Source organism: Podarcis muralis, chromosome 10 (genome assembly GCF_964188315.1).
Source record: "Podarcis muralis chromosome 10, rPodMur119.hap1.1, whole genome shotgun sequence".
In the NCBI taxonomy this organism is placed as follows: domain Eukaryota; kingdom Metazoa; phylum Chordata; class Lepidosauria; order Squamata; family Lacertidae; genus Podarcis; species Podarcis muralis.
This window is the reverse complement of record NC_135664.1, coordinates 6,083,261-6,099,836: the sequence shown is the minus strand read 5'-3', so window position 1 is coordinate 6,099,836 and position 16,576 is coordinate 6,083,261. Positions and strand designations below refer to the sequence as shown.

General features: G+C 41.7%; 1 protein-coding gene across 24 annotated transcripts in view; it reads right to left on the bottom strand.

Moving 5' to 3' along the window:
- Nucleotides 1-16,576, bottom strand: part of MAGI2 (membrane associated guanylate kinase, WW and PDZ domain containing 2) — a 597,762-nt gene that overhangs the window by 58,394 nt on the left and 522,792 nt on the right. For 17 of the 24 annotated variants that reach the window (XM_077935758.1, XM_077935747.1, XM_077935755.1 and 14 more), the window contains 4 exons: nt 14,763-14,857; nt 10,467-10,659; nt 9,186-9,272; nt 3,119-3,367 (listed from right to left, as the gene is read on the bottom strand). In XM_077935758.1, coding sequence (XP_077791884.1) covers nt 3,119-3,367; nt 9,186-9,272; nt 10,467-10,659; nt 14,763-14,857 — 624 coding nt within the window. The remainder of the gene's footprint in view (nt 1-3,118; nt 3,368-9,185; nt 9,273-10,466; nt 10,660-14,762; nt 14,858-16,576) is intronic. The other 7 variants (XM_077935757.1, XM_077935746.1, XM_077935760.1 and 4 more) reach the window with 3 other exon arrangements.

Sequence of the window (16,576 nt, the reverse complement as noted above, 5' to 3'; positions counted from 1 at the left end):
CTTATTCATGGCAGCTCTAACAATTGCAAATAAAACTGCAGGACTCTATTTGAAATCCTAAGACCAGGGAGACAATGCCTACCTGACATTACAGACAATTCTCTTTCCATACCGGTATTTTCAATGAATTCTCCCCTTGGCTGGCTTGCAGTGAATACATTAACATTTTTACTGAACATATTTAAATATTTATTCTTCGCTTCCTTTGTTTAATGCTATGGCACACCATGTAGGGTAAAAAAAAAGAATGGCTGGTTGGCTGGTTGCTCTGAAAGCTTGCTTGTGAAAATGTCAACAGCGTTGGCTGTCCAATAAATGATCAGCTCCCAGGGCTCAGGGACCTACTGGGTTATTTTTGCTTATATTACTCTCTATAGTGCTGTGCAACACTGAGATGCTACATAAGGAACTAATAATAAAAACATTTTTTTATTTTGCAAATAAAACAAGTGTACATTAAAAGGCAATAGCATTTGCAGTAACAGTTGCTATGTTGCTATTTTAGTCTACTGTGAAAGCAACGCAACATCTCCTTCCTGGCATCTCATATGAGGTGGGCCATAGCTCAGCTGCACAGTGCATGAATTGCCCGCCAAAGGTCGCAAGTCTAATCCCTGGCATCTCCAGGTAGGTCTTGTCTGAAGGCCTCCAATTGGTGTTAGCCATGGGATCTGCCACAATTGGTAGTAGCGGTGGGATTCGCTTCATGTGCTCATTAATTTTAATAGACCTCCTCTGAGTAAAACTAAGTTGAATACCAACCAATTACTTTAGAAAATCAATACAAGTCTAAAAACCATGTGGTTCAGTTTTGTACCTCTTCCCACAATACAGTCACACCTCATGTTGTGTTAGGTTGATGTTGTGTCTTTTCGGCTTGCGAACGCATTAAACCTGGAAGTGTATACTTCTGCACGCTTTGCGCATGTGCAGAAGTGTTCTGCATACTTTGCACATGTGCAGAAGTGCTCTATCGCGCTCTGCACATGTGCAGAACCGCCACTCTAGTTGTGGACTTTTTGGGGTGTGAACGGCACCCCGGAATGGATCACGTTCGCAACTAGAGGTACCACTGTATATATTATTTCAGGCATAAGCAAACTCAGCCCTCCAGATGTTTTGGGAATACAACTCCCATCATCCCTAGCTAACAGGACCAGTGGTCAGGGATGATGGGAATTGTAGTCTCAATACATCTGGAGGGCCAAGTTTGCCTATGCCTGTATTATTTAATAATACACATATAGCATAATCCTATGCTTGCTCACCCAGACTATTATCCTCTGTATTCAACAGGGCCAGGAAAACTGGGGACAGGATGGCTAAAGCCCCTTCTCCCTCTCTGATTTAAAAGCCGATTACATCACTAAAGCCCTCACTTCTAACTGGCTAGTCCTGGTTTCTAGCCTAATCCTCTGATTGGTTACTGCTCACAGTTATTTAACTTAAAAGCTGAACACACTTCAATTTTCCCTATCCATTTGTGTGTGTAGAGGGGGTTTAATCACCTCAAATTGTTTCCCAACTGCCAGGCCCAGTTTTAAATGTCCCAGTGATGACGATTTTCTGCAGTCTATGGGCAGCTGACCCAGAAAGTCACGCTTTGCTCTTGACAGTCCTTTGAAAAGTGGAATAGCTAATAATGCTGCTGATGAATAATAATAATCTGGAAAGACTCTGCAGTCAGATGCTGCTATATGGAAGGGAGGTGAATGCTGAAATACAGTGGGCACAATCCAGAGAAAGTTAACCATGAAATCAATGGGACTTAAGTGCTTAATTGTGGATTTAAATCCCATTGGTTTCAACTGAATTTAAGCTCACTTAGCTTTCTCTTGATTGCATCCAGTGGCATCTTCCAGCCTAGTCCTCTTGGAATTCAAGTAGCTTAAGGCTTAAAATGGCTCTGTGAGCAGCAACAGCCCCAGTAATTTCTCAAAACATCATGCTTCCATCAAGGGAACTGCAAAAAAACAAACAAAAACCCACAGCAAATTTCCACAATGAAATCAAGCCACACCTGCTGTTCAAATTAACATATTAAGTAAAATTAGATAATAGTCACAGTAATGATATCTATTTGGTTGTTGTTTAGCCTCTTTTGAGGGCCACCCCTTTCCCATGTTACAATTTAAATTTGAAGGTTATCCAGCAAGTGCCTACTGTTTAAAATACCGTTTCAACAATACTGTTTAAAATTTATTTATTTGCTTCACAGGTAACCCATGGGAGCACATGTCAACATTTATCATGCCAGAAGACTCAGTGTATTCAACTGGCAGTATGCTTCTTCTTTCTTTGCAGAATGCCTCAATGAATGTCAGGTAGGGTTGCTTTTTTCAAAAGCTGTCGCTTTGTCCTATATCTTAGGCAAGTGAAAATCACTTTTGGGGGCATTTTTGTAAATTAAAAAAAAAAAAAAATCTCAGAAACTTTTGGGTTTTCCTAAAAAAAACTCAACAACTTTCAGGGTTTCCTGTTTTTTACTTTTTGAAATAAGGCAACCCTAGTTTCAGTTTCTCTCAGTTTCTCATTTGTCTAGTCTTAAACAACGAGATTCTTTTTAGTCCGGTTGTTTGATGTACACAGTGCTTAATGCCTTATTGGCAGCTTTATTATTTCAGAGCACAGCCTAACAAGGAGACAAAACCATACAAATAGAATCTCTCTAAATCATGGGCAGGAAACATTTGAAAGAGAGAACTGTGTGAAATAATTGGTCTCTTGACCCAAAGCACGCAAGGATATACGACTTTATAACTGCTGAAGTCTATGAATAAATGGAACTCAATGGATTAGCTTCATATACAGTGGTACCTCGGGTTACAGACGCTTCAGGTTTCAGACGCTTCAGGTTACAGACTCCGCTAACCCAGAAATAGTACCTCAGGTTAAGAACTTTGCTTCAGGATGAAAACAGAAATCGCGTGGCGGCAGCAGGAGGCCCCATTAGCTAAAGTGGTACCTCAGGTTAAGAACAGTTTCAGGTTAAGAACGGACCTCCGGAACGAATTAAGTACTTAATCCGAGGTACCACTGTACAGTTGGCAAAAGGAAGTTTTATAGGATTTTTGTAAAGGAATTGGAACAACAATTGACAGAAAAAAAATTAACTCACTTATTGTAGAGCCAGATTCAGGCCTGTTCAAGGAGCTAATGATAACGAAACCAAACCCTTCATTTTCTTTGCGATGGATGACAACATCGCTTGTTTGCAAGCTGTGCGAAGCAAAGCCCTCTGGGGGTGTAGCATTGCTACTTGATCCAGCATGATTGCTGTTAGCATATGTGGCATAGTCGCTTCTTGGAGAACTGTGGTGCGTAGACACAGAGCCTGGACTCCTGCCATTCTCAGGACACGGTTCTCCTGAAACAGAAATCACACAAAGATTAAGAATCTAGGTTGTCTGTTGACAAAACAGACACTCACCAAACTCGAATCTATCTGGCTTTCTAGAACACAAAATACTGGGCGTGCTAAACAAAACTGCACCCAGTATAGGAGGACCGGATCTAATAACAGGGATCTACTTTGATAAGGCAGCAAAACAATCAAGGCACCCTTCCTTAAACTAGTACATATGATCCAAAATAGAGCCATAACATTCAGAGCAGGTAATTACTAGTGAGACCTGACTCAATTTAAATCTTGTCTATTGTGGACTTATTTAAACGAATACTTCATCAGTTCTAATTGGACCTGATCCACCCTAATTCTGCATTAGCAGCACATGGACCACTATAACATTTTCCCATAGACCAGACTTCTTATGAATCAAGTCAGTGACCGCAGTTATCACTGATAACAATAGCAAGCAAAGGCAAGTAGCAACATTTCAGCAATGAAGGCTGCAGAAAGCCTGAGACAGGAAAACAGTGGTGGCCTTTTCAGCGACGGCATCCTAGCTCTGGAGTTACCAGGAAAGTTCACTTGCATCTTTTTCACACCACGTGAAACCTTTTTATGTTCCCAGGCATTTAAGATCAATCCACTTTAATTGTGGCCCTTGCTCTAGGTGCCATTCAAGGAGTTTTAAAATGGTGGGTGTTGTTTTCATAGGTCTGATTGGTATGGATTTCAGCTTTTACTTTAAGCTGCTCTAAGAATCCACCTGAAAGCTCAGAATCCAGGTAACATCAGAGCATTGACTGGAAACTATGGAAATTGAGTAATACACTGTAATCTGAATTGTGTAAGCAATTCCACAACTGCTGCCACACACAGCACCTCTGCTTCCCCCAGTGAGAGACTAAAACTATATTCTGTGGGGGTGGGTTGCTTATGTTGGGCACATGCTGTACACTGATAGCACATTAATACTGCTGTATAAAATTATATCATTACTAATAATGGGTGTTGAATTCCAAGGAAATGAATCAGACATTTCTTTATCTATGTCTATTAAGTATGTCTAATTCAACATTTAATTCAATATTAAGGTATTTGCCTTCAAACTAGAAAAATTTAAGCAGGCAACCAACAGAGTAATGGGGATTAACTGCTTGACTTCCCTTTTAAAAAGAGAACAGCCTATTCAAAAGATGTTTGTGGACTAGAGGGATTAATTCAGGGAAGATTAATCCCAAATAAGAACCTGTTATCAAATATAGGTTGTCTTACAAAAAGAAAACCTGCCCTTGTACACAGAACTCAAATCCTTAGCTTCACTTACATCGTGGACCAGCCTTCTCTCAACTGGTCCCATCAGCATGGGGCTGACAACACCAAGGTCGCGGGTTCGATCCCCACATGGGGCAGCTGCATATTTCTGCCTTGCAAGGGGTTGGACTAGATGATCTTCAGGACCCCTTCCAACTCTACAATTCTATGATACTCCATATACTTTATATACATACAAATGCAGAGAACGTAGAAGGATGGAAGTAGTATTGTATTTATATCTTTGGTAGTCAGCAAAAAGTAAAAACAATAAAATGTGAAGTTTGCACAAAACACAGCTCTATTTCTCTGGCAGATCCTTTATTGAAATATTGAAATACTTTATTGTCACTTGAACAACTTGTATACAGTGAGCTTACACGAGTACCCCCCACTCAGCTCTCTTAGTCTTAATTCCCCTTGTTTACTGACGGACACCAACTAAACCCAAAAGTCAGTTGCCCTGTTGTTATCTTTTCATTCAGCAGCCTAACAGCCCATGGATAGAAGCTGTTCTCTACCCTGTTGGTGTGACTAATCATGCTTCTATATCTTCTGCCTGAGGGCAGGTGATCAAGAAAGTGCCGGCCAGGGAGTAAATCATCCCTGAGAATTTTCCTCACTCTCTTGAGGCAACGTTCTTCTGCTATTTCATCCAACGGATTCACGGGACAGCCCATAATATTTTGTGCTGTATTCATCACCCTCTGTAGGCACTTCCTATCAGTTGATGTCAAACCAGCGTACCACACCGTAATGCAGTATGAAAGATTAATTATTGAAGATACAGTAAGAGCTACTGAACACACTGCAGTGTAACCCATTCCAGGTGCTAAAATGAAAATGGTACCAGCGAGAGAGGTTGGTTCACTATTAATACTCAGAGCTACCAGCCACAGAAAGGTTTTAGACTATGATCCTCTCTCCTCCCTGGTCAGTTCTATAAAGCATTCTTATATGGGCCAACACAGTACCCTCCAGATGTTCCTGACCATTGGCCATGCTCCCTGGGGCTGAATCTGGAGGGCACCCAGGTAAGCAATCAGGAAGCCATAGAGCTGGCATAGGCAAACTCGATCCCCCAGATGTTTTGGGACTACACCTCCCATCATCCCTGACCACTGGTCCTGTTAGCTAGGGATGATGGGAGTTGTAGTCCCAAAACATCTGGAGGGCCCAGTTTGCCTATGCCTGCCATAGAGCCTCCCTTGTGCCTCACCCTGCTAGCTTTGAATAAGTGAAGTCTTAGAGGAAAGCTGGACAAAAATGTTATCGTCTCTCTTCAACAAGAACAGAATGGACATGAAAAACTCTTGATAATTCTAGCACAACTAGTGATTAAACCAGAGGTTGCCAACCCAGCACCCATGAAGACTGATTGGCACTGCTGGGCAGGTGCTCCAGATGCTGAGCTTTTTCTTTTTTTAAAAAAAGTATTTCTCTAGCCCTCCTAGAAAATAAGTTATGGGGCAAAATGTACACGTACCTTCCGATAAATTTAGGTGAAATGAGAGTGAGTGTGGCGTAGCTATCTTGTATGTCTTCCCTGGTACTGATAGATGTTCCCTGTGGCTATTAGACAGCAATAGTATCTCTCTCTCTCTCTCTGTGTAAAATCAATATTGTGTGATCTCTACAAACAGTAGCAGCAGGACACAGCGGACACCCCCTGGTAAGCATAAGGTTGCCAGGGGTGGCTCTCTCGCTCATAGGGTGTTATGCCACCCCCTTCCCCTTCTCCTTCCCCATGGCTTTTTTGACTGTCTCTCATAATTCTGTCCACTGGTCCAAAGAGGTTGGTGATCCCTGGATTAAATAATATGATGCTTTTCATACCCTATGCATGAATTCACATGAATTCAGTGAGGCTTATTCCCAGGAAACTGTGTATAGGATTGCAGCCACAAGCTGGCTTCCACTCATAAAAGAGATAATGGGTCCATATTTGGAATGCTTTAATTTCAGATAAAATCAAATCTGTTTTTCCCCTCCTCCAACTGATAAAGATGCATATTACAAAACAGCTGATTAGCTTTCTCTCTGCCACACACATCACAACATATCAAGCAAAATCTTTAAAGTGCAAAATCAAGTTTGGTTTCTCTGAATCAAGGATAAGTCTCTCTTTTCTCAGGCAGGTAAGCATGTCCTCTAGCAGTCCTTGTACAACTCTGAAACAAAGTGATTAGCGCAAGGGAGACGAAAGAAAAACAAACAATCGTTATGCCGCTATGTTAGAATTGAAAATCTCCCAAAGTTATTGAACCAGACCTGCAGCTAAATGCCATAGTCAGTGACAAGAAAGATCTCATTTTCTGGCTGTCATGTTTTAGAAGCCTGAATACGGTTTATGTCACTGCGGGTGCAACAGAAAGAAAATTATCTTACCCCACAGAATTACCGAGTGCTGCCTCAGCTATAAATGAATGTAACAGATTCCCATTAAGTACAGGAAAGAATGATAAACCAGGTAGAGCAGATTTTATATTGCTATTGGATATCCATCTATTCTGAAAAATCTGTCCGTGGGTATGCTCTCCACAAAGACTAGCATTTTAGTCCTTCTGTACATTGGAATGTCACTCTTTCCTGATCAGGTTACAATACCTGCAATTTCTCTTCCTCATTTTTTAAAAGTTCTGAAGGTATTAAAGGTAAAGGTAAAGTTACCCCTGCCCGTACGGGCCAGTCTTGACAGACTCTAGGGTTGTGCGCCCATCTCACTCGAGGCCGGGGGCCAGCGCTGTCCGCAGACACTTCCGGGTCACGTGGCCAGCCTGACAAAGCTGCATCTGGCGAGCCAGCGCAGCACAAGGAACACCGTTTACCTTCCCGCTGGTAAGCAGTCCCTATTTATCTACTAGCACCCAGGGGTGCTTTCGAACCTCTAGGTTGGCAGGCGCTGGGACCGAGCAACAGGAGCACACCCTGCTTTAAATCTAAGATGCAGACCCGACTATTAAATGCTCTCAGAATGAACAAGCCCAAACATAGTTTCCCCCCTGTGTGGTTGTTTCATGACTGGACTTTATTAGATTCCTCCCATTCTTGCAATTATTCTATGCTGTATTCATTCTCAAGAGCTTCGAATGTTACTTCCGAGATTTGGGGAAAGCTTTTACCCAGCCATGAAGCACTGGCTGTCTTCCCTCCAACTAGGTTTTTGCTCTTTCAAGAGTGCTTTCTCAGGCCTGTTTTAGTTTTTTGGGGGTGGGGCAGTGAAGATTATGGAGGAGACTTTGCTTATCTTTCCTAATAGCAGCTATGCATTGGGGACATGGCTCTCAAAGCCATCACATCCATGATATGCTTGCTCACTGGGGCTATAGCCAGAAGCTGGTGAAGATTCAGCATGGCCCACTCATCTGCTAGAAGTTCTCATTCTCAAGCTGGAGCTTACCAACTGCCCCCACTTTGTTGTATGAACTTAGTGAGTGGATACTACATTCCAGTGCGCACAGTCAATTAGAGAAATGGACTGACGTTTTGTGCTATAATGATACTATGACAGAGCTGTGTGGCAACAGTGGTTTCAGCCAACAAACCTGAGCTACCCAGGAGGGAATGGCTGAGGCACAAACTAAAAATAGCAGAGTGCTGGAAATGGGTGTGTGGGTCTGTGCACGTGTGGGTCCATCTGCTTGGAGCGTCATGGGCACTCTGGTAATGATGGCATGCTGTGTGACTGTCAGGGTTTCTCTCTTAGTTTTGTCCTAATCAGTGCTTTTTTTTCTTTAAAAAATATGTTTGGGGTACTCTCATTTTCCTACTCATATTGAAATACTGCCCCTCAAGGAGGTCAAACTTAGATTCACAACATGTTTAGGGGTATGTGTACCCCTGTGTACCCCCAGAAAAAAAGCACTGGTCCTAATATTCTGTTATAAAGGCTGTCAACAACCTGACTCTTCAGCTCAAACTTTGGGCATGACAGCCTGACTTTGTCTTCCACAAAGTTAGGCTGGGAGAACTTCCAGTACTTTGGGGGGAATGGGCATGAATATCATTTACTTCGATGGGCGGGGGTTCTTCTGCTTATTGCCTACGGAGGCAGCCATCCTTTCCCCATAAAATCCCACACAAAATGAAACAATGAATAAATAAATTGAAATGAAATGAAATATACTGTAAGATAATAAATAAAATAAACTAGTCCACCTCATTTAGTAGTAAGTTAAAGATCCCTCTCCAAAGTTCGCCCACACACAAAATCCTTTCACCACTCCTCCGTAGCTTTAGGGGAGGATTTTTGCTTACTGTCTCTCTCTAGCATCCTGGAGGTTTGCTAATAGCCTATTCAAATTGTTTTTCTGAAGACGGGTTCCTGTTACTCAATACGTGATTGATATTTGCCACCAAAAAGAATATTCAGCTACAAGTTCCAGACCAGAAGAAGTTCCTTCAACTGAAAGTTCCAGACATGCAGTTAGCAGCAAGGGCCAGCAACAAATAAAAGTGGTCACCCGCACAAGCAGAAGCATAATTAATTTCCTCGAGGAATTAATCAGCAGGTGCTGTGTGTTACCTTGGCTATTGGCCATTTTCCTAAGGTTTGGGGAGCTGCTAGGGGGCGTTGCACCAGGCTGGAGAGAATTTTTCTGACTCCAGGAGTCTATAATGGTCAACAGAAGAACATCAGTCTCCTTACTGGAATGACTGCAATACGGCTAACAATGGGACATAGGATTGTGCCAAAGAAGAAGATGACACTGTGAAGAATGAGATGGGGTTGGAAATATGAGGTTTTGATCAGCTACAATGTGTAGGAATGGACGGCAAAGCTAGCAAGGTAAGCAGGGTAGAATGAGTTCTTTACTGAATGGGAAGGAGTAGACAGAAAGGGGTTTAAAGTCATATCTGCTTATTCCAATTGCTCAGTTCAGCGCACTTGTGACAAATATGGCCTCCTCTTCACACATTACCTTTTTCTAAGTGTGCACCTAAAAATGTAAAATGTGAATGTGTCAAACCAGTTTTTGAAAACACAAGGAACCTATTGGTATTTTTATCAGAGTGCAGGATTGCCTTCAGCTCCCTGTTCACGGTAGTGTTTGTTTCTGTGTCGTGTCTGAAATGGCCCACAGGCAGCAGGCTTTGAGATGTCAGACACAAATCCACCTATGACAACATTGCAAAGAAGTGAACACACTCCAGATGAAAACTGCGAGTTAAGGCCTCATCTTTGGGTTATCTATATCTAGAAAAACAAAACCACTCTGATGACTCCTTAAATGTCTAAGAGTGAAACAATTCTGTTATCTATGGTTTAGGTTTTAGCATAATGCCGACCGGTTGAAAGAGACAAGGCAGCTGCCCTATTTCTAGTTGCTGCTGTTTGGTTTGTGCTAAAAGGCTTTTACATTGTGCTCCTAATGAATGGGTATGAGCTGAGAACTCATGAAATGACTTCTGGCCCCGGAGACCTAACAATCTTGACGCTTATTTCATTTGCCTGAGGTCTGTTGGTCACACAATGGCTGTTAACAGGGCAGTTGACTTAGCAAGAGGACGGCATGTGAGGCGATGGTGGGAAAAACACAGAGCCAATAGAAAAAGGAATATGGACAAGGTGACTCATGACTAGTACAGTTCTATGTCAGTTCTACTTTCCTAGTCTCTGTAAAATAACCAAAATACTTTAGCATTTGTGTCAGGAACATTGAAAAACAAACATTTTATCTGGTTTTCTTTTAAAAGCAACATCTCTCTGAATATTAATGCCCCCCCCCGAACATTTTATGTATGATTTGTGCTTAGTTGCATCCCAGTTCTTAACAATATTTGGTTTCCCTTCAGTTGAACATACCTGTGGGTAGCACCTTTCTTCTCACAGTTAGATTCACTTGCCCATTTCGAGCTGCATTATGCATGAGGTCAATCACATATCGGTGAGTTTTGCCAGCCACTGGAATTCCATCGACGAAGACCAGCTCATCACCAGGATGTAGGCGGCCATCTCTGTCGGCTGAGCCCATGGCAATTACTGCTCCAATTAAAATCTAAGTAATGGGGGGAGGGAGGGAGGAGTGTTACAAGCATAAATCCAAAGGGCAAGGCAGCAAAGAAATCTCCAATACTTTCTGGTGATGCATAGGCAAAACTTTTCTCTGTTGCAGAGTGCTGTCCAAGATAAAGGTAAAGGTACCCCTGCCCGTACGGGCCAGTCTTGCCAGACTCTAGGGTTGTGCGCTCATCTCACTCAAGAGGCCGGGGCCCAGCGCTGTCCGGAGACACTTCCGGGTCACGTGGCCAGCATGACATCGCTGCTCTGGCGAGCCAGAGCCACACACGGAAACGCCGTTTACCTTCCCGCTAGCAAGCGGTCCCTATTTATCTACTTGCACCCGAAGGTGCTTTCGAACTGCTAGGTTGGCAGGCGCTGGGACCGAGCAACGGGAGCGCACCCCGTCGCGGGGATTCGAACCGCCGACCATGCGATTGGGAAGCCCTAGGCGCTGAGGTTTAACCCACAGCGCCACCCGCGTCCCGTTGCTGTCCAAGATACTGCTACCAAAATGCCAGCGCTCAGATAAGCCTATGAGAAATGCCCCCAAATCCTTTCCAAATACTGTAGCAATTAGTAGTAATTAATGTTACACTTTTCCCCAAAGGAGTAATGAGATTAATAACCCAAACAGCAATGAATATTTTAGGAATTACAGCGCTGGCTCACTTTCTTCTTAGAAAATACACTCCTGTTTGTGTGAGTGGGTGTGGGTGTGAGAGAGAGATCATGAAATTACAAAAATTAGAATCATTAAGGACACTGCAGGCACAAAAGTTTCAGGGCAAGGCTATGTGTTTGGTTGTTAAAGAGGATTAATACATAACATCTAAAGATTAGGCTTTCTAAACCCTGTCTCCCCTGTCCCTTAGATAAATAACATTCTTCAGTGATATGGTTTAATAAGGAGTTGGTGGGTCACTGCAAAACCTATTGAACAGACTCTGTGATAAGACAATTACAGTGGCTTGATCCTGTCCACTTTGCACATCTCTTGGCATTTTAATGCGATAATAGATTTCTTGTTGTACAATGTTGATTGGGGATTTGTGCTATCAAAGAAGTGGCTGGTCCCTGTAGAGGGGAAATGAACGTTTTGAAAACTGCTTTGAAATCCTTTGGTATTTTAGAGCTAATTTGCACAATACATTCAGGCTCTTCTCATTCAGGCTTGAATGAACCATATAACATGTGAGCTGGGAATCTAAGCAGTCAAGCCATAGCAACCTCTGCCATTTTATTACAGGAACTTAACATTATAGCATCATGGAAGTTGCTATACTTTCAGACTTGCACCGTGCACACGCAACTTGTGTGTTTGCACGAGAGGGAAAATATACTAGTAAGGTCCTTAGTTTTGAGAGCCATCATGTGCAACATGATCAGTTACTTCTAGAAAGACACTGCAAGGTAGACTATGAATAATATGAATAATATTAGCCAGTGGAGTCAGTCATTCAGTGAAGACATCTAGTGATAAGGCACTGAAAGAGGTACATGCATGGGTGAAACAGCCATTAGCATTAGCCATTAGCAAATATATTAGTCAATAGGTGCTTAGCCTGAGGAGAACCAGTATGCTGCAGCAACATTAAGCTTCGTCATGGGGAAATGTACTAGCGCAGCCATTTAGGATCAGAATGCTAACTTAAAACTAGCTGAAATTTTTATATATCTCCATCCTTCAAAGGTTTCTTTATGAAAAGGTGGCTTCAGTTCAGTTGTGCACCCTAAGGCAGTCACCACAAAAAAGCAACAAACAAGCAAAAGATTTAATTCCTCCACCCCTTGCTGAAAAATTCAATACTCATTTTTTGAAAACGATAAAGATTAAAAAAAGAGAAATAAAAAGCTTCTTCAGCATCTCTCAGGCCTTATTTGATTGAAAAGTTAAGCAGCTGGTTGGAATAAAGTTGTGTCCAAGCCAGTTTTCACATTTCTTTTCTTTCTTTCATGTGCTAGAGCAAAACTTTGTGTGTTTCCAAATCATGCAACCATTCTCTGTCTCCAATTGCAATATTGGATTTTATGGCTTCCTCTTAAAATCATACTGAATCTATGCAATTACAGCCACATGCCAGCATTCAGACATCATTACAACAAACATGCCAAAAAGAAATATTATCATAAATTCACCAAGGGGGGCCAGGGCAGATGTTGTTTATTAGACCAATTAAGAGACTTGTGCCTGAACGTCCCACCCTCCTCTTCCCTGTTGCTTTCTCTGGAGTGCCTTGATTCAATAAATCTGGGATTGATCAAATTCTAATTTTATATTTTGGTTTGTAAACAGAATAACAGCACAATCCAAACCCAAGAGTTTGGCTACAACACTTCTGGCAAATTCTTACTAACTTCCGGTGAATTATGTATTGCTTAGATTATCAAGTTATCTTTTCAGCTAGACCTCGTATGGTAAATTTTTGTATGTGTGTGTGAGAGAGAGATAGAAAGAGCACCATTGCCCCATTTTGTGTCAAAGTTTCCTGTGAATCCAGCATTTACCAAAGCACTTGTCATGAATCATGACCCTGAAAATAGGACAGTGTAAATAGCTTCCAACATTCGGATTCCAACATTAGCACTAACATGTTTGATTGCTATGTAACCCTGATATAACTCCAACATTTTTATTTTTATTGCTGGTCTTCAGCAATTTTATGGTTGCAAAACTGGCTAGAATGCAGTGTGGTTTTATGGGCAAGGGCAAGGCAATGTAGCAGGGACATTACAACCTCGATCTCTGACTTCTAGACAAAATTGGATCTGCCACCGTCTTTTTTGGATAATGATGATTATTATAATTTCATTTGTTATGCATCTACTGCAAAGAATCTTGCAGTGACTTAACAACACCAAAGAAGTCGGAATGCATTGCAAAATATACAAAGGTATTAAAACAGCAACACAACAATACAAAATATACAAAAGAATTTTAAGCACTAAAAATAACCACAGACCAATTCTACAAGTACCAGACAGAAACCCCACTTTCCTGTAGCCACTTCATAATTCTGGTATATAAAACTTCTATGTATGGAAAGCAACTGGCCCATATCTGGACATCTCAGTGTTGTGTGTTTTGTCCCATCCCACCAGCCATCAGTGATGTCTGCACATTCAAAATGCTATGATGTCAGAAGACAGGTAAATTGTCATAGATATACTTGTAGCATGCCATTGCAATCTATGACCACAATGTCATTCCTCCACAGTCAGTTGTACAAATGTTATATGCTGAGATAGCTTGTGCATCTCACCATAGAAGGCAGGGGGAAGGGAAAGATTTTTGAGGTCTATTTTGGCTAGTACAAATAAATACAAAATCCAGAAGGCACCAAAAATGTTCGTTTCCTATCCTATCTGCATTCAATAATATTTAAAGCTGTATTCTAAGATTCTTTATTGTACACTGGGATGCTGAAGGGCTAAAAAGACATCCAGAATATGTAAAATAAAACGATTACTACTTCTTTTTCTATGCGTGATGTACTAAAAGTCACAAGTCCTTAAGCTTGTCATGGCTGAGGAGAACTATCATGGGAACGTTTCTATTTTGATACCGCAATCTTCCAGTATATGACTAATGGAAGTCACTACTGTGTGTACTTCAGAAGGCAATATGTCTCATTTCAGGATGTCTGTTACATTTTCTCAAGAATGTGCAATATAAACAGTGGGCAGTTTCAAATTTCAAAATTGCTGTATTTATCCAGCAAACGTTTCTCAGTGCTGTGTCTCTCAAAGCATGACATTCGTTTGTTCCTACTAAGTTTGAATGTTATTTGGCTGTTGTAAAAGCAAGGCCCTGACCATCTGCGGAAGCCAATCATGTCATGTAAGTCAGTAATTGAAAGATGTCACAGAAAAATGAACTGTGTAAAAGGCTGGAGAATATACTCCTGGTAACTTAATACAGACTGATTCACAATGACAGATTTTAGATGGAGATGCTGATAGCTTGAGAGTCCTGTCTTTTTCAAGGTCTGAACAAGAAAAAGTGCCGTTCCAATATGACCATTATACAAAGTGATATTTTTCTGACAGATAGCGAAGATGCTGAAGCTATAGAGTAGAAAGTCAAAGGAAACAACTCACAGGCTGTCCAGGTTCATCTCCTCCAAGGATTCTGAAGCCAAATCCAGATTCCATTCTCCGAAGATGAACATCCAACTCCTTGTAATCTGGACCTGGTATAAGATAAGATGTCATTTAGGTGTAAAATGCTTTGAGTTCCTTTCTACAAAAAACAGAGCTGCCCAGTGTTTAGATCATTAAATGATACATGACAGTCCCACCAGAGCCGATGCAAACAGAAACAAGACAGAGTGTGTTGAATACAGACAGGAAGAAAACACAGGTACTTGAAGATGGAACTATCAAATCAAGTGCCACAAGGTAACTCTGAATGAAGGAAAATTGACTGCTACACATAAACAGCTCTGCATTCTGAATATGAATAAGAGTATTTGTAGGAGGCACATAGCATTTTCCTCCTTCCAATGAGAAATTCTCTATTTAGAAATAAGTGGGTTTACCCTGATGTCTGAGAACTGGTGTAAACATTTTTAATCATGCACATATGACTTCCTGCCACTCCTTTCCCACTATTTCCCCACCATAAGGGATGCCTTAAGAACATACAAGAAGTTTTGCTAGATCACAGCAGTGGTCCATCTAGTTCAGCATTCTGCTTCATGCAGTTGCCAGCCAGATTGCCTTTGGGAGGCCCACAAGCAGGAAATGAACTCTTCTCCCCAAAGGAACTCCAAACATGGAATCTGCATATAGTCCTCATGACAAGTAGCCATTGACTGACTCTCCTTGATTTGGTTGGTTCCTCTTTGAAAGGCATCTAAACAAGCCAGCCTGCGGCAGCGAACTCCACAAACCAATTTCATCTTCTCATTTGTTCTTTGATGGAAACGCATTGTTTAAAACCAGGGAGATTTTGTAGCATGAGAAACCTGCTGCAAAAACTTTGAGCCCCGTCATTTAAAATACCAGTTTTGAAGAACCCCTGCTCTGAAGGTTCGTGATCACTGTCATTAGTGCCACCTGTAAAAATTGAGGCTGAGGGACAGATGAGCTGTGATGTTGACAGTTATATAGGTTTAAACCTGGATCTGCCCATATAACATATAGAGCAGGAGAGGAGTTCTGATTTTTAACAGCAAAATAGGCTAATAAGTGTGTGCTCTGAAGCTCCCCTATCAGGGAAGGAAGGTGTGGGCAGGAGAAGGGTGGAGCAGCAGCCCCTCACTGGAGCAGCCAGCTTTTTATGTGACTGCAGTACCACCCTGTGATGAAGCGTAGTATATAAATTTTAATAATAATAATAATAATAATAATAATAATAATAAGCTGGACTGACACAGACCTACCACTGTCATGTTCACTTTGAACCTAGATTATTGTAAGGTTACCTGAAATGCATTTGAAATGTTCTAAAGTGTGAATAGTATTATCTGTAATGATAATATCTGTAATGAAGATAACAGGGATTTAGGGGACACACACACACACACACACACACACACACACACACACAGTATTGGATGGGGGAGTAAGCCCAAAATTGTACACCCCCACCAGCCCCTGTACTGCCTTCCCAAAGATGGCTAAGCAAGTAGTCGGGCTTTCGGGAGGTGTGAGGCTCTCCCATCTCCTTCCCAAAGCTGGAAAAGTGCTAAATATTAGGCTTTGGGCACGAGGAAGCCCAGGACCTTGGTTGCCTGGTCGCATGTTGGACCACCCTGGTCTAGAGGAAGGAGGTTGTTCCAGGAATGAAAAGCTTCCCTTTTTCTAAACAGCAGCGATCGGTGGCTCTCTATACATTCCACTCCCCCCACAATACTGAAATGTGATTTTTTTTTATTTAAAAGAACATCCTTACCCTTTGGAACTAGCAG